Here is a 22,881-nt window from a genome sequence, read left to right as displayed (position 1 = left end):
AAGAAGATCAAATTATTAAGAATAAATTTAGCAAAGTGATGTGAGGAAAACTAAAATGCTCCTGAAACACACAAAGAGAGACCTAAACAAGCTAAAGATATCCCTTGCAATTATACAGGACAACTAAACATCATATACATGCTGGTCTTCCCTTAGTTTATTTATAGGTTCACCACAATTCCAATATAATATCAATAAGCTTTTTTAAGAAAAATGTACATTTATCTAGATAAATGTACATTAAATGTCACATGGAAAAAGTAAACCTGTAAAAATAACAAAGCACTACAAAAGAAAAGCAATAAAGGGAATACTAGCCTCACTTATTAAAATGCATTAAATAAACTATATTAAAATATAATACTATCATTAGTAAAATATGCCATATTAAATTATACTAAAACATACTATAAAACTTCTACACATAAAACAATATATTATTTGATGAAAAAAAAACTCAACTATGAGTGTATGAGTGAAAGAAGTGTAATAATAAAAGTGGTTTTTACAAATCAATGAAGCAAAGACAGACCTGTTAATAGTACTAATACAACTGATTAGCCATTTAGAAAAGGCTAAAATTACACATATTTCACATCAAACACAAATATAAACTCCAAGTATGAGAAAAGATAAATATTTTTTAAATGACTCTACATAAATGCTAGACAAAACCCTGATTAAGTTTTTTTTACCTATGGTGTAAGAAAGGCTACCTATGGCTAGGTTCTAAACACAATAAAAGACTGAATAATTTGACTATTATGAATATATACAAACTTTTTTCTGTCAAAAATAACTTCTAAAAGCAAATCAAAAACCTACAAGCTAGGGAAAAAAAGATATGTGCAATACATATTACAGACTAGGGCCAATATTCCTAATATTTTAAGAAGATTTAAAACTGGGCAAAAGATTAAGGGGATTAAAAATAATAAACTTATAAGATAATAGGCAAAAGATGTTTAAAAAAAACTTACCAAAAAGAAAATTTGCAAATGGCCCTCAACAGTGTAAAAAAAACAAAGAAACATGTACCTATTTGTCATAATACAGTTCAAAACTAACAGGAAGATAAGGGACAGATGAGAATGAGGCAGAAAGACAGAAGAAATGAATAGCAGAAAACATCTTTTCTCTGAGTAAAGGTTTCAATACAGTTTTGGACTTTTAGAACCACATTAATGTTGCACATAATTGAAATAAAGAAAACAAAATTGAAAAACAGGAAATAGGGGGATTAAATCCTAAAATGGAATATAAATAGCAAAAAGAAAAAAAAGAATTAAATCCTATTGCATATGAATGTGGGATAAGTAATCCAGGTTTTTGGTCACTAGGCTTTTGGTACTTGGGTTACTTTGGGACTTAGTATTTTGACTACCTGCCCTCCATTTAGGAACAAAAGAACACTAAATAAATATTGAGAAGGACAATAAAGAGAAGGGAAGGAAGAAAAAGCGGAGGAGGAAAAAGAATAAGGAGAAAGCAAGCAAATGTTAACCTTTGAAGAAAATGAATAAGGGTAAAAGAGAATTATTTGTCCATTTCTTAAATCTTTTTATTGATATGCAGATTACAATTGGCAGAAAGCCAAACTAGAAAGGCAACTGAGAGAAAGTGGTTGAGGGAAAAATAAATGATCCTATAAAAATAAACTATAAATAACAAAATAAGGAAAATAAAGATTTGGGAGAAATGTTTGTCTCAGAAATTAATTTGGGCCACACAAAAAAATAATAATAATAATAATAAGTGGTAAACTGTTAGCCACTTCAGGATGCCTGTAATCCCAGAGGCTCTGGAGGCTGAGGCTGAGGCAAGAGGATCACATGTACAAAGCCAGCCTCAATAAAAAGCAAGGGGCTAAGCAACTCAGTGGAGATCCTGTCTCTAAATAAAATACAAAAATAGGGCTGGGATGTGGCTCAGTGGTTGAGTGCCCCTGAGTTCCATCCCTGGGACCCTGCCCCCAAAAAAACAGAGAGAAAGAGAGAGACAGAGAGAGAGAGAGAGAGAGAGAGAGAGAGAGAGAGAGAGGGGAGATACTCAGTATGCTTTTTCAATAATCCAGTCAAGAGATAATGGTGACTCAAAAAAGGAGACTAAGATTTGAGGTACTGAGAGGTGGAAAAACACTGCATGAATTTTGTAAAGATGTGTAACAAAATTTTCTGATGAATTGGATATAGGATGAGATACAGAATAATCAAGAATGATTCCAATATTTTGCTGAAGTGAATGGAAGGAGAAAATCTCAATGTTTAATAGGGGGAACGCTGCTGATGGGAAAAGTAAGGGGCAAAGACACTATTGTTCGGATGTGGACTTCGCCATATGTCATTTCAACTAGACACTTGGACTCTTAAAACTATCTCAGACCATAATAAGCATCAGATTTACTTAGAAAGCACATGCTAGAAACACATCATACAGGTAAGGTAAAAAGTTTCTCTTTCAAAAGAAAAGTTTCATCAATTAAAACTTAGTCTCTGCCCTCAATACAAATTCCAGTTCCTGTGCAAGTAGATAGGCTCTACTCAGGTGACTGTGAGGCCCACCTTGGCTTAGAAGGCAGGCATATGCCTCATAAGAGTTGCTATATCTTGAAACAACTTCATAGACACCACTACAATGATATCTCTAGAAAAGACACACTTTGTTACAAGTACCAATACCCAGGAAAGTCCTAGATTTCAAGCAGGTATACATATTTCATTGACAGAGCTCCTAGACAACACAGAATGTTTTATTTTTCCTTGAGGTACTACAGATTGAATCCAGGTCCCTTGCACATGCTGGAAAACACTCTACCACTGAGTTATATCCTTAGCCCTTTTTATATTTATTTTGAGACAGGACTGGCCTAAACTTGGAATCCTCCTTCTTTAGCTTCCTGAGGAGCAGGGATTACAAGCACATACCACAAATCTCAGCATTAATACTTATAAGGGTCATATTTACCAGAAACACTGCTATCTGATAACAAAGATGCATGTTTCCAGGGGAATAAAATTAAAAAATTAATCCAATATCAACCATGACCTTAGAGAAGAATATGTTGGCTCTGAATGTCTAATAGATATCCAAGCTGAAAAGTGAAGAGACTGTTGGTTATGTAAATCTGAAGTCTATAGATTTAAATTTACTCATAACAGCAATCCCATTTTGAAAATAACTGAAACAATAAAATGCAGTCTAACTGCTTCTAAAAAACACAGATCAAAACATGCCTCAAAAGTGCAAACACCAAAAAGAGTTTATTTTACCCATAAAAGACATATGTCTTTTCTAGTACACAAACACTAATTTTCATGTAACAAAATATTGCCATACATAGATATTTTAATTTTAAAATCAAAAGCAAAAATGGCAATAAAATAAAGATGATATTCTATACCCATAAGCAAGTTTAAGAATTGTAAGCAATTCAAAATAATTTAATTCTGTGATTAGCAAAATTAAGAGTAATTCTACAACCTTCAATATTTCATTTACTTTTATCTTCTATGATGAAAACCACTGTTATCCAACAGTGTTCCTTTTAATCATCTTAATGTTAATTTGTAGTTTAATATATATGTATTGGTAGAATGATGGAAATCATCAAAACTAAGGAAAAGAAAATCTATTATCAACCTGAAATTAGTACATGAGTATACAGTATTTATTCTTTGTAAATAATATGAGGAAAGTTTGTTGTCATTCTTTTAGTTGTCTTTTTTTTGTGGCATATATACATTTCTATCTTTAAAGTATTATATTCAGAAGGCTTCTCATATATTTTTGAATATATAGTTAGTAAATGCATCAATTAAGTGGTTTACAACTCTTTTTTTTTTTTCTTTCTTTCTTTGGAAAAAGGAAAAAGAACTTTTACTGCTTTGCTAGCAAAGGAGAAACAAAGGAGACCCCTATCCCAGAGACTGTGATTCTGTTCATCAGTAGGAATGGGGGGGGGGGAGCTTTTAAAGATTCAAAGGCTACATTTCACATGTTCTCTGTTAGAGTTGTAATTCACTTGTGAATTTGGAAAACAGTCATTTCTGAGATTTTCTGGTAACATACCCAAACCCCGGATTACTTCATTACTATGGTGGGTGTGTACTCAAGGACAGATAAATCTGCCTAAAATGGGGAAGAAAGGTAACCCTGTTTCCCCTGAGATTAGGGAGCAGGAGAGATTAGTGAGGAGCAGGGAGAAAAGGAGAGAAAGAAACACGTCCATTTAAAAAATGTTGCAAGTCACTAATATGGCATTATGTAAAAACGTGGATGTATAACCGATGTGATTCTGCAATTTGTATTTGGGGTAAAAATGGGAGTTCATAACCCAGTTGAATCAAATGTATGAAAGATGATATGTCATGAGCTTTTTAATGTTTTGAACAACCAATAAAAAAAAAAGAAAATGGTAGTAGAACCAAAAAAATAAAAAATGCTGCAGTGGCAGAGCAGCAGGGGCTATAGTTAAAACATAAAATGGAACACTGTTACATTTCTCCACTGTCAATTCCTACATTCCATGTCTGTGGAAAAATAGGCAATGACATTTACAAACTGCTTCCCACTGAAAAAAGGGCGAAGTTGGGGGAAGTGAAACCCAAAGTCCTTATTCTCTATTAGGTGCAGTGTGGAAAATTAAGGACATTCAGCATCAGAGCAATCCAGAGGTCCACAGCTGCAGAGGGTAGGTGACTGGACAAGGCATACATAGGGCAGGGATCAAACAGACAACAAACAAGACAGCAAAGCATTACTTTTTTGAAAACATTAGCAGAAAACCAATTATTATTTCAGCCTGTTTCTGAAAACCATGAAGATAGTAACTCATAACCATATCAGTGAAAAACACATCAAGTTTATCACTGTAGGAAGTTAGGAAGATTTACAAGTCCATGAAATTAGGTTCAAATTAACTCAGGACAAAATTGTGAATCTAGAGACCTTTGTGATCATTATTATTAGGCACTCCCACACAAGGACCCTTCCTCTATAGTCTTCAGCTATTTTTGGTAGGGCTGACAAGTGTACATCTTAAGTTACATTAAAAAAAAAATTGCTTTTCCTTTTAAATGTCCGTGTGGGACTGTGTTTTGGCTATACTCTCCTGCCAGGTGTTTAAGACCAAGTTGGTCAAAACCAATCTTGTTCCTATCTACTGTTAAAAGAGTCAGATTCCTCAGAGATCACTTTTGGGGACATGTGCGAAGCTTCTTGGCTCCTTTAGTTTTCCTCTACCAGTGGAAAGGATCTGCCAGGATGGGTCAGATGGGAAGTCTTGCTGATCACATGTGGCTTCCCTTGGAAACCTCAGGGACATTTCCCTCTCCAATGACCTTTCTATTTGCAGAATGGCTGGCTTCCTGATCCATATGGTCCTCTCAATTTCCCTGATTAGATGATTCAATGGAGTTTAAGGGACGTCAGAGGGGTCCAGTCATTCTCTAGGTCCTGGCTGACCTTTGAGGGCAAGGACAAAAATGTTGGCTGCTTTTTCCTTGATCCTGTTGCTTCCTTGACTTTGTTCTCCAAGGTTTGGATTTTAAACATCCAGTAGGCCAGTTTCACCAGTCTTAAAAGTGGGTGTGACAGGTTATAACTTCAGTATCTATAATTTTACAGTCATCACTTTAATTGGGGTCAGTATTAGTACTAATAGTTAATTTGAATTGTCAGCTTGATTGGATTAAAAAATGCCAAGGATTAAGAGAGTTATGGGTGTGTCAATGAGGGTGTGTCTAGGAATGATTGGCATGTGGGACAGCCAACTGATATAGAGACCCTACCTAAGCTTGGCAGCATTGACCAATAGGATGATAGCTTGGATGGAATAAAAGTTGAAAGAACAGAGATCCAACATGGCAGCGGGCGCAGAGAGATCATGTCTCTGACCTTTTCAGCTGCACGGGCATAGGGAGTCATAAACCGTCTAAATGCTGTTTGCTCAGGATCACTAGGCAATGCTGAGCTGATGTGGATCTGGGGCGAACTCACACCGAGCCCAGATCGGCTGAATTCAAGCTCCCGTTCGCCTGCGTCTCGCCAGCAAACCACTGTGACTCAGCACTAACTGATCCCACTGAAATAACTGGTCGGCCCTTCTGAACCTGTGGAGGTTAATACCAACTGAGCCTTCATAGGCAGTGACCACAGGATTGAGACTGAGCTTGGAAGAGCCAGTCAGGACGCACCCGTTGCATTGGTCACCCGGCAAAAGGAACGAACTGTGGCCATTTGCATGGGATACCACCATGGCAGAGAACTGACATCACCAGAATGCGGTGGAGGAGATAACTTCATTGAAACCAGTGGTGACAGGTGTGTAACCCCCTAGCCCTTCCTCTCCACAGAGCGGGGAAACCTTAAGGGCCCCTCCCAGCTCTCCCATGAGCGCGATAGTCAGACCCAGGGAATCAGGAGTGACACGGGACCCGCAGCTTGGGACCCGCAGCGCAGAACCCTGGCTACTGATCCCACCAGTGCTGACAACTGAGGTCTCTTGCACCAGCTACTGGGGGCGTGGCTACCGGAGGGCAAGCAAAATTCGCTGAGGGTTCTCAGCACCAAGCTCCACAAACTTAGGGTATGAGGGAATGGCAAACGGGGAGAGTGTGCCCAGATGTTCAAGGTAATAGGGCTCCTGGGAGCAGCAGACCTGGTGTGTAGCCACTATTGTGGTGAACGTCACCGGTGAGCGGGGCCTGGCTTGAGGAAAAGTGGGGATGTGACTAGACACAATAGAAGGCCCTAGGCACTCAGGATTGGAGACCCGCCCAGTCTGGGAGGAGGAGCTGCTGCACAGTGACTGGTTCCCACATATTGAGAGGAGAAGCTTGGCCCAGTGGGCACAGCTCCACCTACTGGAAGAGAAGTTAATCAAACTCTAAGACTGCATTTATTAAATTTTTTTTATTTGGGTTTTTTTTTCATTTTTTTATTTTTTAAATTTTTTAAAAAATTTTCAATTATTTTTTTATTATTTTTTAATTATTTAATTATTTAATTATTTTTTAATTTTTAATTATTTTTTTAATTATTTTTAATTTTTGTTTTTTGATTATTTTTTTAAATTTTTTTTTCTTTTTTTTATTTTCTATTTTTTTCTTTTGTCTTTTCATTTCTTTTCAATTTCCTTATTCCTGCTTCCTTGAATTCTACCTGCTTACTCTCATTCTCTTTAGTGACTTCATCCCTTCCCTTCTAATACCTTTCCTCCCAAGCATCAAATAAATTTATAGGAGTAAAAAGTAACTCAGCAGTCAAACAGAACAAGAAGTAACATGAGCAGCATGAAGAAGCAAGGAAGAAAAGGAGTACAAACAATGCAGGACAGCCTAAATATTCAGGAATACCTAGAGGCATAAGAAAAATGGCCAAATAAAGAACTCAAGGAATACCTTAGACAGATGGAATGGAATCTTAAAGAGGATATGAGACAGCAAATTCAAACAGTGAAAGAACACATTGAAAATGAATTACACAAACAGATAAAGGAAGGAAATAAGCATCTTTATCAGGAGATAGAGTTTATAAAAAAAAATCAAACAATAATTCTACAAATGAAAGAAACTACAAACCAAATTAAAAACTCAAATGAGAGTATCACTAACAGAGTGGAGCAAGTAGAAGCCAGAACGGATACAAAAACACATGAAAAAAAATGTGCACCATGATCAAGTAGGATTCATCCCTGGGATGCAAGGATGGTTCAATATAAGGAAATCAATAAATGTTATTCACCACATCAATAGACTCAAAGATAAGAAACATATGATCATCTCGATAGACTCAGAAAAAGCATTCCACAAAGTACAGCATTCCTTTATGTTCAAAACATTAGAAAAACTAGGGATAACAGGAACTTACCTCAACATTGTAAAAGCTATCTATGCTAAGCCTCAGGCTAGCATCATTCTGAATGGAGAAAAATTGAAGGCATTCCCTCTAAAATCCGGAATAAGACAGGGATGCCCTCTATCACCACTTCTACTCAATATAGTTCTCGAAACACTGGCCAGAGCAATTAGACAGACAAAAGAAATTAAAGGCATAAAAATAGGAAAAGAAGAACTTAAATTATCACTATTTGCGGAAGACATGATTCTATATCTAGAAGACCCAAAAGGGTCTACAAAGAAACTACTAGAACTAATAAATGAATTCAGCAAAGTGGCAGGATATAAAATCAACACGCATAAATCAAAGGCATTTCTGTATGTCAGCGACAAAACTTCTGAAACAAAAATGAGGAAAAAACACCCCATTCACAATATCCTCAGAAAAAATAAAATACTTGGGAATCAACCTAACAAAAGAGGTGAAATATTTATACAATGCAAACTACAGAACCCTAAAGAGAGAAATAGAAGAAGATCTTAGAAGATGGAAAAATATACCCTGTTCATGAATAGGCAGAACTAACATCATCAAAATGGCAATATTACCAAAAGTTCTCTATAGGTTTAATGCAATGCCAATCAAAATCCCAATGGCATTTCTTGTAGAAATAGATAAAGCAATCATGAAATTCATATGGAAAAACAAAAGACCCAGAATAGCAAAAGCAATTCTAAGCAGGAAGTGTGAATCTAGAGGTATAGTGATACCAGATTTCAAACTGTTCTACAGAGCAATAGTAACAAAAACAGCGTGGTACTGGTACCAAAACAGGCAGGTGGACCAATGGTACAGAATAGAGGACACAGAAACCAATCCACAAAAGTACAACTATCTTATATTTGATAAAGGGGTTAAAAGCATGCAATGGAGGAAGGATAGCATCTTCAACAAATGGTGCTAGGAAAACTGGAAATCCATATGCAACAAAATGAAACTGAATCCCCTCCTCTCGCCATACACAAAAGTTAACTCAAAATGGATCAAGGAGCTTGATATCAAATCAGAGACTCTGCGTCTGATCGAAGAAAAAGTTGGCTCCGATCTATATATTGTGGGGTCGGGCTCCAAATTCCTTAATAGGATACCCATAGCACAAGAGTTAATAACAAGAATCAACAAATGGGACTTACTTAAACTAAAAAGTTTTTTCTCAGCAGGAGGAACAATAAGAGAGGTAAATAGGGAGCCTACATCATGGGAACAAATTTTTACTCCCCACACTTCAGATAGAGCCCTAATATCCAGAGTATACAAAGAACTCAAAAAATTAAACATATGTTTAGGGTGTCAACTATATTGTTATAACCTAAATAACAGTTCTTTGTTTAACCAGTTATAATCATTTAAGACTTTAAGACTTTAAAACAGGTACAAACCCTAATTCCTTTACAACGTAATTTCTCCAAGTAATAAAGCCTAACAAATACAAGAAATTATCTTGATAGATAAGAGCAGCAATGTCAGCATTGGGCAGAGAAAAAAAAATGACTGGCAATCTAGAAACCCAAGTCAAAGTAACTTATAAGTATAATGACAAGCGTAGTAATGCTAATAATAATGTCTTGTAGAGTTAAATATGATAAACACACACATAAACATAGATATTGGTATTAAATATTATATACCCACATAAAATCTTTATATTATGTAAATACATATATAGTTTGTATATATGCATGTATATGTACATATGTATGTATGTGTGTATATGTTTTATATATATATATAATAAATATAGATTTACGTATACATATACATACATAAACATATATGTTATTATGCTATTAGACAACAACAGCATAATAACAGAGAGAGGAAATTAAAAAACTTCAAATCATCCACAAGGAAACGTGGAAGACATAGACACTCAAGAGACAAATGACATTCATGTTTGTTTAGTTTGTTTGTTTAAGTGCTGGGGATAAAATCCAGGACTTCAAGCATGACAAGCAAGCATTCTACCATTGAGCCACATTACCAGCCCTTGCTTTAAGTTTTAATAAGTTAAGAATCTTTGTTAAAACTTCTAGAAAAACCACCAAAAGAAGAGAAGCAAAGTACATTCAAATTAGTAGAGCAGGAGCAAAAGGAAATTTAATAATCAACTCAAAAAGATAAAGAAAAAGAAACAAAAAATAGCAATACAAAAAGAAAGCCAAAATTAAAATCATAAATATATATATGCATTTTGTAACAGATATGTGTATGTGTGTATATATGCTCATATATACACATATAATTTATTACATTAAATATAAATGAACTAAATATTTCAATTCAAAGACAATGACTACCAGATTATGCTTTTTAAAGAATATAAAGATAAAAAGAGATGAAGAAACAAAAGGATGGAAAAAGAAATACTAGTTAAATTCTAACCAAAACAGAGCTACTGTATTTGTTATTGGATAAAATGGCTTGGGAGGAGAAAAAAACCTAGAGACCTAATGATAAAAAGTTCAATAACCCAAAAAGATATCCCAAATATGGATATGCCTAGTAACATAATCTTAAATTAAGTTACAAAGTGAAAAGTTACAGAAATTTGACTATACACAAAATTGTCAGAATGTAGTAAAAGTAGTAATAAGAGGGAAAACCCATGTAACTCTACATCATGTACAACCAGAAGAAAAAGTTATTCCATTTATGTAAAATGTGTCAAAATGCATTCTACTGTAATGTATAACTAATTAGAGCAAATTAAATATATATATATATTTTAAAAATTAATGAGATAAGAAGGAAACTTTTTTAAATCAGTAAAACCAGAAGGATAAACCCAAGAAAATAGAGGGGAAAAAAACAAAGAAAAGAAATAAATAAATCAGAAAAAAATATATAAAATTGAGAGACTAAGAAAATTGACAAAATTCAGAATTGGAAAGAAAGATGTCCTGTATCCCCTTCTGATTCTGCTGCACAACTGCCAGGAAAGCCCTGCCTCCCTAAACAGAATAGGCCTTTGTTCTGCTTACCCACACTTGGACTTAAAAACCCTTCTGGAATGCAGTTTTCACTTTATTAGCAGTACCCTTATAATTATTTTCCCTGTACTCACCCTTAAAAGTATATCCTAGTTATAATTCAGTAATCATTTGTTTAATTCTTTGCTTAATTTCACTCTCTTACTAGCTTGTAAGCTCCAAGAACCAGGTCTGTCCTGTTTGCTCCCACTGTGCCACCTGTGGTTGGTATACAATAAAATATTTATAGGATAGGGGTTGAAAACCCAACCAAGAGAAAATGGAAAGTAACTAGTCTGAGTTCCTAATTTCAACAAGAAAAATAACCAATTATTGATTGGGTTATTTGTTTTTTGAGTGTGTAGCTTTTTGAGTTCTTTGTATAACCAAGAGATTAGTGTTCTATCTTATGTGTGAGGGGTAAAAACTTGCTCCAAAGATGTAGGTTCTCTATTCACCTCATAGATTGTTTCTTTGGTTAAGAAGCAACTTTTTAGTTTAAATCCATCCCATTTATTGATTCTTTTCTCCAATGAATGTTTTTGGCACGTTTGTCTAATATAAGATAATTATAATTTTGTGGATTAGTCTCTGTGTCCTCTATTCTGTACCATTGGTCTACCAGTCTGTTTTGGTGCCAATACCATGCTGTTTTTGTTACTATTGCCCTGTCTTACAGTTTAAGGTCTGGTATAGTGATGCCACCTGCTTCACTCTTCCTGCTAAGGATTGCTTTAGCCTATTCTGGGTCTCCTATCTTTCCAGATGAATTTCATGATTGCTTTTTCTATATTGGCTGCATCAATGTGCATTCCCACCAGAAATGTATAAGTGTGCCTTTTTCCCCACATCCTCGCCAACACTTATAGTTATTTGTCTTCATAATAGCTGCCATTATGACTGGAGTGAGATGATATCTTAGAGTAGTTTTGATTTGCATTTATCTAATTGCTAGAGATAATGAATATTTTTTCATATATTTGTTGATTGATTGTACATCCTCTTCTGAGAAGTGTTTGTTCAGATCCTTGGCCCATTTATTGATTGGGTTATTTGTTTATCAGTGACAAATCCTCTGAAAGGGAAATGAGGAAAACTACCCCATATACAAAAGCCTCAAAAAAAAAAAAAAAAATACTTGGGAATAAACGAAAGAGGTGAAAGAAACATACAATGAAAACTACAGAATCCCAAAGAAGAAATCAAAGAAGACCTTAGAAGATGAACAGTCAGAATTAATATTATCAAAATGACCATACTACCAAAAGCACTATACAGATATAATCCAATTCCGATCAAAATCCTAATGGCATTCCTCATAGAAATAGAAAAAGACACAAAGACTAACCCACAAAATTACAATTATCTTATACTAGACAAATGCGCCAAAAACATGCACTGGAGAAAAGATAGCCTCTTCCACAAATGGTGCAGGGAAAACTGGAAATCCATATATAACAAAATGAAACTAAACCCCTATCTCTCACCATGCACAAAATTCAACTCAAAGTGATCAAGGACCTAGGAATTCAACTAGATACTCTCCGTCTAATAGAAGAAAAAGTAGGCCCTAATCTTCATCATGTGGCATTAGGCCCCAACTTCCTTAATAAGACTCCTATAGCACAAGAATTAAAACCAATAATCAATAAATGGGATGGACTCAAACTAAAAAGTTTCTTCTCAGCAAAAGAAACAATCTGTCAGGTGAATAGAGAGCCTACATCTTGGGAGCAAATTTTTACCCCTCACACATCAGATAGAGCACTAATCTCTAGGGTATATAAAGAATTCAAAAAGCTAAACACCAAAAAACAAATAACCCAATCATCTCTAGCAGCTAGAGAAATGCAATTCAAAACTACTCTAAAATACCATCTCACTCCAGTCAGAATGGCAGCTCCTATGAAGACAAACAACAATAAGTGTTGGTGAGGATGTGGGGGAAAAGGCACACTCATACACTGCTGGTGGGACTGCAAATTGGTGCAGCCAATACGAAAAGCAGTATGGAGATTCCTTGGAAAAGTGGGAATGGTACCACCATTTGATCCAGCTATCCTGCTCCTCGGTCTATACCCAAAGTACTTAAAAACAGCAATATTATAGGGACACAGCCACATCAATGTTTATAGCAGCACAAGTCACAATAGCCAAACTGTGGAACCAACCTAGATGCCCTTCAGTAGACGAATGGATTAAAAAAAAAAAAAAAGTGGCATATATGGAATGGAATTTTACTCAGCAATAGAGAATAAAATCATGGCATTTGCAGGTAAATGGAGGATATTGGAGAAGATAATGCTAAGTGAATTTAGCCATTCCTCCCCCCAAAAAAAATACAGAATGTTTCACTGATATAAGGTGACTGACTCATAGTGGGGTAGGGAAAGGGAGCATGGGAGAAATAGACAAACTCTGGATAGAGCAGAGGAGTGGAAGGGGAAAGGAGGGGGCAGGGAGTTAGCAATGATGGTGGAATGTGATGGACATCATTATCCAAAGTACATGTATGAAGACATGAATTGGTGTGAACATACTTTATATACAAACAGAGATATGAAAAATTGTGTTTTATATGTGTAGTAAGAATTGTGATGTATTCCGCTGTCATATATTTTAAAAATAAAAGTAATTTTAAAAAACCAATAACAAGGGCTGGGGTTCTGGCTCAGCAGTAGAGAGCTCACCTAGCATGTGCAAGGCCCTGGATTCGATCCTCAGTACCACATAAAAATAAATGAATAAAATAAAGGCATTGTGTCCAACTACAACTAAAAAATAAATAAATTTAAAAAAATAACAATAAAGAGTAATTTCATGAGGCTAAAGAAATGTAATTCTGAAGGAAAACTAAATAGATATATTGATATAAGACTGCTAAGCAATGATTTCTACTATTACTGAGCTACAAAGAATTTTTTTTGCTAATTTAGAATTACAATGATAGAGTAATATCTCCATATAAGAAAATCACTGCTAAAGTTTAATTTTTTCAGTAATACAGAAAATATCTACAACATTATTTTTAAGCTATTCATTTGTATATAAATATATTCTAAAATGTTCTAAAAAGCACACCAGTCTTTGTAAAAAGCAAACTCCGAATCAGAACAGATACAGATGGTACCATAAAATACTATAAGGAAAAAAATATATATAAACAGTAATTCATCATTAAAATATATAGAAGAGGACCAAGTTTGTCTTAAGTATTATAGTTATTCATATTAATATTTGTATTCTATGTGTATAGCTATGTTTTTAGAACAAATGTAATTTATTACATTAGTTCTATTGTCAGTTGCACCACACAGTTAAAACTAGGCACAATGAAACCCAGTAAGTTGAAGCTACTCATATTATAGACAACTGTTACCAGAAAAAATAAATAAATAACAAACACAGAACTTGAAATCTTAAAGAACACTTACATATCATTTAGTCTTTCAATCAACAAATTAATTATCAACATTTCAGAGAAGTTACAGTGAGCTCGACAACGTAGCCAGAACTTTTCAGTGTGACTCTAAACCACAATGTAAACCTCATCTCCAATGTCATAACAAATATTACTTGTATAATCCTCAATTATGTATATTAATGAACACGGACTGCCATAAATTACTGAAAACCCACATGAAGACTAATACTTATATGTTTAGTAATAACTCAGAACTTTACGGAAGCTATTGTCTTAGGTATCATTAAAATAAACTGACTCCAGAATAAAAGAATGTAAGTCAATAACCTGGAAGGTAACTAGAAACATAGAAAGTAGTAAAAAGAAGCTATATGGCAGTTTTCTCTTCGAATAATCTGTGTAAAGATGCTATTAAATTATATTACAATGGAATCGAGTTTTTATATAATCCAGACAAAGTGTCTAACACAGATATAAAATAAAAAATATGGAAAGTTTTTAAACATTATCCATATTGCCTATTGCATAGTAGTTATGTGAATATGTAATGAGTCACCTTGAAATTTTACCTCAAATATAGGCCAGACCAATGCATTTGGTTAATGTTTATTGTTACCACTGCAAGTCACAGATAAATCTGAAGAAAAATATTCAAACAATTATTCCTCAAACAAAAGTTTGTAGACTCAGGTTCTGAGCTCTCATAGATGTGTAACACAGATTCTACTGGAAAAACAGGGTTAGCAAGGAGAGTAATGGGATATTAATAAAATGACCGATTTGTTGTCCTAGGTTTTCCTGGCCAGGAGAATGGAGAATGGAAAAACTGAACCATGAAATCAAAAAGGCATCTGTCTTCCAGGTTTCTCTCTGCCAATGTCTTAAGAAAAATGTTTGAACTTTCCTGTTGGCTTTGTATGCAAATAGCTCCAGATGCAAAGTGAACCACATCTAAGTTATTTGGTTCAACATCTGCTGGTCCAATTCCCATTATTCCTTCTAACGGGTCGGCTTGTGACAGTTTAGTTTGCCCTCTTTATAAGCTGTTTTGAACGAGCTAATTTGGATTAAAGTATCTATCTGGACCACTTGTTTTTCCCTTTGATGGTCAATGCATTCTAATGTGGTCTGTGTAGTTCTACAAGAACTGAGAAACATTATTGGAAAGGACAGTATTCAAGGTTTTGCCTCCCACCTCGCCTTGTAGACAATTTATATTTATACAGTTAAAAGTAAAAAGCGAAGAGTCATTTGCCTGTAAAATAGCACCACCCACTTTGTACAAAATGGCAACATAACAATGCATTCTAACCTAATATTCTTTTCACACAACTGCTATCAAAGTTTTGAAGCTAAAATTACTGATGAAAGTGTTTGCCAATATTAACAATAGATTTCATGAAACACCCTGTCCTTCAAGGTGACAGTTTTCATATAACATCACTAAAATGGAATAAAATTCACAGCATGTGGCATTTATTGTCTGTTACACAGTATAATTACAAATATATAATAAATGAGTGAATGGAGGATGAATGAGAAAACAAACCAAAGAATTAATTTAAATAAATTCCATGAATTCTGAAACTCTGGGTCTACTGCAATCAAAAAATATGATCAAAACCACAGATGCCAAACTAAGATACAATTCTTAGAACTTCCAAGGTCAACTAAAGACATGGTCCTTCTTTCAAAGAGTATATGTAGAGAACTTGCATTAAAGGTGAAAGTGGACAAAGAAAGAAATCAGAATGTAAGTATAGGTATACTCTATATCGTGTGTGTGTGCGTGTGTGTGTGTATGTGTGTGTGTACATATATATAGTAGTCATTAATTTTGAAGTCTCTGCTCATAGTTTCCTAAAAAGAACATTACCAGTCCATTTATGAAAGAAATATCTTTGATTTAGAATAATTATAAATAACAAAATATTTCCTAGTCAAATACTGAAAAGTCCTTTTCTAAAAAGTACAGTCCTATAAATAGCCAAATCAAAAACTTTCTTCTATTATGCACAAAATCTAAAATTTTTTCCTTTAGAAAAATTAATAAGAAAAAAAGGAGGTAAGAAAATTGAATAGTGCTATTATTGCATATAGAACTGTAATATATTAAACTAAAATTTGGTCTAACTTCTACTGGTACCTATTGGTACACAGCAGAACTAGAACAGAGATGAGAACAGACTTATAAAATAGCTATGCTTTCATTCACAGAATCTATAGCTACTCTTATTAATCATGATTTCTAGGCATATGTCTTCTGATGACCAGAAGTAAACTAAGTCCCAAAGGAAATAATTTCTTAGCTATCTTTGAATAAATACCAAAGATTTTCAAGATTAATGTATTTTTCAAGGAAAGTTTAGGTTTGTACCCTTCTAACTTATCATCAAAAGACTATTTAATTCACCCCACAGAATTAAAAATAATCAAAAAGAGATAACTGAAAGTAAATCTGTTCTACTATTCACCAAGAAATAGTGGGCACTGATTTTTAACAAGGCATAGTGCTATATTAGGCACTTAGGGTTTGAAAAAGTTTAAAACCTGGTCTCTGTCCTCCAAAGCTCAGACTAAAAAGAAAACATAGAGATGAGTCATACTGATAAAATGAAACTAAAATTACAAAATAAACACCCACATTCATAGCAACCTTATTTAAAATAGTCAAAGGTGGAGTCAACCCAAATATCCACGAACAGATGAATGTATTAAGAAAGGAGATCAAAATACACAATGGAATATTACACAGGATTAAAAAGGGAGTAAATTTTGACACATGCTACAACATGAATGAATCTTTAAGATGTTATTCTAAGTAAAATAAGATAGTCACAAAAAGACAAATACTGGCCAAATATGGTGCTCATGCCTGTAATCCCAGCTACTCAAGAGGCTGAGGTAGAAGGATAAAAAATTTGAGACCAGTCTGAACTACTTACCAAGACCCTGCCTCAAAATAATTTTTTTCAAAAGGCCTGGAGACGTAGTTCAGTAATATAGCACCTGACAAACATATGCAAGTTCTTGAGATCAATGCCCAGCCCAAAACAAAAGACACATACTTAAAGAGGTATCTATAACAAATTCATAGAAACTGAAAGTACAAAAAAAATAATAAAATCAATAAAAAAAAAAGAAACTGAAAGTACAAAGGTGATTGTCAGGGACTGAGGAGAGAGGGAAAACAGGGAGTTGTTTAATAGGTATAAAGTTTCAATTTTACAAGGTACAATACTGACCTATATACTTTAAAATTATTAAGATGGTAAATTCTGTTGTATGTGTTTTACCACAACTTTTAAAACTATGAATTAGTAAGAACTAAGCACAAAACAAGTACTGCAGGAATAAATGATAACAGTTCCTCATAGGAAGAAGTTAATGAGATACAGAACTAATTTAGAATAAATTTAGTGTAAAGCTTTTCTTGAAAAATATGACTCAGGTAAGCATATGGGAGATGAGGAAAGGTATTACAATTAGGAGCAATGGCAAAGGCACAGAAACACTACATAGATCACAGATTAGCTCACAGGCTTCTAAGAGAATAATCATAGAAAGCAATCTAGAAGGTAAGACTATGGAAAAGGAGGAAAATGTTTGAATAAAGGCAATTCTTCTTAGATAGCTTTCACTGAAATAAAGTAATAATAGCCATGTTTATAGACAGAAAGAGCAAAAGGTAAAGAAGAGATTGCTAATTTATATCCATCACTTACCTTCTCCAATTCCTGATAATGATGTGTAAAGACACATATTACAAGTTAGATGCTCTAACATGATATAAGCCCACAGATAAGAATTTGCATTTCATTTATGCTATCTGGCAATTAATTAATTAATTAATTTCATCATCAGAATTACATATAAGCTAGAATTTTAAAAGGCTCCATTATGTTAATGATGCTAATGTACAGAAAAATGCAGATCTTGAGGTACCTGGACCCACTGACAGATTGGCAGGTTATAAACAGACACTTGGAGAGATCCATTAATTATTCCTGTTGCTATTACAAAAATCATGCTCCATCTAACCATGAGTCCTGAAAAAGTATAAACACAAGATCTACTAATCCATTATACTCTAACAAAATTCCTTAACCTAACACCAAGAGTGAAGATTTTCATTTCCCCCCTGAATACTTCAAAACTTAAAACAATATTACTGAGTTATCGTCTTAGATTTTAAGCTACAGTAAAACTTGATTAATATTCATCTATTTCAAGAAATATTTTTCATATATATCATAGACAGCTGAGGCTATACCTCAGGTAGAAAAAAAACAAGGAGAAAATTTGTCTTAGGCTGAAAAGAATCTCAGATCTCTTAAAGGTTCTATCTTCACTGGTGTTAGTGTAGAAATGATTAAATTGTTATGCCAATTAGCCTATTCATATCACTCTCATGTAAACATTTTCTAGCTACCTAAATCAGAGGCTGACTTCCCCAGGAGCCAGAAGAAAACAAACTACCTATGGAAGAGAAAAAAGATTGCTTTGGCTAGAAGAATATGTACCAGGTTTTTAACTTCAACCCGTAGCCAGGTTTGTTTTTTCTCCTTTCTGGGGAAAAAAAAAAAAAAAATCCCAAAAGAGTACTTTCTATAGCTCTGGGAGATTTTGTTTTGTTTTGTTTTGTTTTTAAGGAAGTGAGGGACAGATGTTGTGTGTGTATGTGTGTGTGTGCGCGTGCACACAGAAAAGAAGTTGTTCTTTAATTCTAACTGGTTTCGGCTTTGAAGACTTTGAAGACTTGAAAAATCATATAGTGAACACATATATCATATAGTGTTGATTTGAACACAAAAATCATATAGTGTTCATTTCTGAGAAACAGAAATTAGATAATTTTCCCATAATATATAATTCTTTAGTATACTGCCTTAAGTTATTATAGAAAAACAGATTCTGTTCCTGCTTTTATAAAAAGTTAAAAATTGGTTTCAACTTCCAATCTACTGAATCTATTTCCTCAAAAACCATGGTTAGCCACCTATGGGTTTTCCATGAACCTACAATCTCACCAATCATCCTCTCTACAGCCTTTGACACTAGTTGATAATAGCTTTTTCAAAATTTTCTAATTTCTATGCTGTAGTACTTGACTACCCTCCCCTTACCTCACAGAATTCTATTCTCTATGGACACCTATATTAATCCATTCAGCCCTACTCTTTCTATACACTGTTTCTTCCTGTGATCCCCTGCAACTTTTTGTGACTTTTTTTTTTAAATCTGGTACTGAGGACCCAACTCAGGGCCTACATGTACTAGACAAATGCTTTACCACTGAGTTACATCTCTAGATTAATCTACAACTCCCAAGCTCAGAACTCTAGCCCTGACCTTTCTACTCAGTTCTAGAGACCTTAAATACCCAAGTTTAAGAGAATTCATTATGTCCCTACTCTCTCTAAAACCAACCCCGAAATTCTCTATTTCTATTTCTAGTCATACTAACAACATTTCTTCATAATCAAGGCTTGAAACCTCAAAAATCAATCTGACTCCTCTTTCACAATCACATCTAGTCAGAATGTCCTGGTGCCTTTTTTAAAAAAACTGAGTTACTGAAAAGAACTGAAATAGAATTAGAAAGAATAAATTTCATCCCTAAACATACCTATACCATCATTTTTTCATCTGCACAACAGGAAAGGGTAGTTGTTCTGTACAGAAAAATTCTAACATTACACAAATATCATTTGTTGTCCTTATGCTTCCTATTGATTTCCACTGCCATCTTAATCTATTCATTGATTCCATTACTAAATTCATTCATTTTTTCCAATTATTCATTCTACAAATACTTATCAAGGGACAACTATAAACTAGACACTATGCTTGGCAGTTAAGATACAATAATAGTACAAATAGACATGATGGCTAAACTCACAAAACTTAAAATCTAACTGGAAGTTGGATAATAAGTTGCAGGTAGACATGAGAGGGTTTAGTGGGAAGTTTCACAGAAAAAGAAACATTAAAGCAAGAAATAACATAATTAATAAGTAAGATAGTAAAGAATGGGGAAAAGTAGCATGGGAAGTAAGGGAGACAATTCTGGGCAGAGCACACAAAACATGAAGCAAGAATGAGCATTCTAACTAGGCCATCCCTTTTTGTTCCTCTGTTGCATTTTTGTTCCATTTGCCTTCCTCCCTTCAAAATCCTCCCCTACTGAGGCTAGGGTTATGGCTCAGTGGTAGAGCGCTTGCCTCACATGCAGTGGGCACTGGGTTCAATCACATACTACTATCCCATATCTGTCTTTTGAAATCACATGCATCTTTCAAAGTTCAGATCAACAATATATACTGACTCAGCCACACCAGGCATGAAGTAAGCATTTACTAAATGAATGGGTGAAAAAATCATCATTCCTTTCAAATGACAAATGTACTTCACAAAATAAGCTTGCCCTTGCCCTTGAAATATGGATTAGACTATGCTCTACACATCCTCATGGGGTCTAATGCAAACTAAGCATTCAATAAACACTTGTAGGATGCATACCTCCAATAATCTAGGATCAGGCAAAACTGTCAAAGAAAAAGACTTTCATCTTTAAGCCCTAACTTTATAATGATTTGACAAAAAAAGCCTAGAAAAGTCAAATTCTTATATAGACATGAATTATACTACTACTGAACATTAGGTTTCTTAGAAATATCTCTCAATAATATAATTTTTTGTACTTAATTTCTTTAATGACTTGTGCGTGCATCTGTGTGTGTGTGCGTGTGTGTGCGTGTATGTGTGTGTGTGTTTTGGGGGTTTAAATCCCAATACCTTGTACATACTAAGCACAAACTCTACCATTGAGTTAATCCTCCAGCCTTGATGATTTATTTTTAATATTCAATATTTATAAATGATTTTACTATGAGCAATTTAAATACTAGCAAAAATAATGTTATTTTTAGGGTATTAAATGGCAGTCTTTAACAAATGATCAAGACTAAAAAATTATTTGACACCTCACCTTTCTAAAACTAAGATAAATTATAAAAATATAAATTATACTTTAATTTCATTTAATGTTCCCAAGATCATTTTTAGGATCAAGCCATTACCATGGAATCTGTAATGTAATTCATAATTTTCTCTTTAAAATGAAAACTAGATTAAAGAGTCAATCTTCTGATCAGAGAAGGACAAGTGAAAAAGTAGAAAAAGATTTTGAAAAAGACAAAAATGTTAAATGGGGAAAAACTCCTAATTATTGTCTATCAGTACCTGTAGGGAAGGCAGCCCAAGGAATAGCAGGAGATGTTGTTTGGGTTTCACCATTTCCACCATCAAAAGTCTCTGCAGCCTAGGAAAAGCAAACAAATAAACAAAAAGGCAAGATTATTTTAGAAGATCTAAAAAGTAGAAATTCTATTTAAGTGATCAAATATCCCAGTTTTACATGCTTATCTTCTGTAATACACTAAAAACATTTTTTAATTTTTTTATTTGTTTTAATTAGTTATACATGAGAATAGAACATCAAATACTTCCAAATTCTAAATACCCAGTTGCTCTTCAGGGTTTATTGCTGCCTTCCCTACCATACATTACCACCCACAGCGCCCATATCCTATTATCTTCAAGTAAATATCTTTCTTCCTTATTAAAATAAATCTCATCTCAATGAAATTTTTATTTCATATATCCCTTAATCATGGATTCATTTGTGAACTTTTTTTAACTATTCTAACTTAACTCACCACAATATTTACCCATCCATATAAGAAATATAAAAATATAGAGCCCAAATCTTTTAAATTAATTCACATTAGACTTAGGGATTTAGAAATATAAAAATGTAGAACCCAAATCTTTTAAATTAATTCACATTAGATTTAGGTATTTAAAAAAAATAGGAAAGGAATTCTCCAGCTCCTTGAATAATTACTAGCTGGACTTACTAGCATTAGAAAATTCCTAAAACTGACATTTTGATGAACAAGTGCTCCAATTTGGGGACAGTCAATTACTGAATTTTGAGTTTGTGGGTAAGAATACAGAGTTTTATGTCTCTTAGGTGACCAGGTCACAGCAAAATTATTACTAAAAATTAGAGCCATAATTTCAATTTGAATTCTGCATTGAGTTGTCAGCCAAGGAGAAGTCAAATGAAACAATCTGCCACAGGAACTAAGTGACACAGGATATAGTACTACTTGCTACAAGCTGAAAAAAAATAAACATATTATATATGACCAAGGATAGTAGCCTGACATGCTTCTACAGCTGGGGTGAAAAGAAACCTAATAGCAACAATTATTACAATGTCAGTTGACACTGCACCTATGAAATAGTGAAAGGAATACATGGATTGAACATAATATTGAGGTGTAATTGTTACTCAAAGAGCACTACCCATTCAGTTTTATATATTTTATATATTAAGGATGACTTAAACAAAGGGAATTATACTTGATTGTATCCTCCAAATAGCCAACAATTTCCAAACAATCAACAATTGTTTAACAATTAACCAGATGATAATATGGAAATATTACATTTCAATAATATAAATAAAATTCAATCACCTCAGAAAAACTAAAATACTAAATAAAATGCAGAAAACAC

General features: G+C 33.9%; 1 protein-coding gene across 6 annotated transcripts in view; it reads right to left on the bottom strand.

The window, feature by feature from the left end:
* The window catches only part of Ccdc91 (coiled-coil domain containing 91), a 321,339-nt gene that overhangs the window by 216,338 nt on the left and 82,120 nt on the right, over positions 1-22,881 (bottom strand). For 5 of the 6 annotated variants that reach the window (XM_076852739.1, XM_076852740.1, XM_076852737.1 and 2 more), the window contains one exon: positions 21,538-21,616. In XM_076852739.1, the coding sequence (XP_076708854.1) occupies positions 21,538-21,616 (79 nt within the window). Of the gene's footprint in view, positions 1-21,537; positions 21,619-22,881 lie in introns of those variants that run through there. The other variant, XM_076852744.1, reaches the window with a different exon arrangement.

This window comes from Callospermophilus lateralis, chromosome 4 (assembly GCF_048772815.1).
Source record: "Callospermophilus lateralis isolate mCalLat2 chromosome 4, mCalLat2.hap1, whole genome shotgun sequence".
NCBI classification, from domain to species: Eukaryota; Metazoa; Chordata; class Mammalia; order Rodentia; family Sciuridae; genus Callospermophilus; species Callospermophilus lateralis.
The sequence above is the reverse complement of the archived record's forward strand: the minus strand, read 5'-3'. Positions and strand labels throughout refer to the sequence as shown.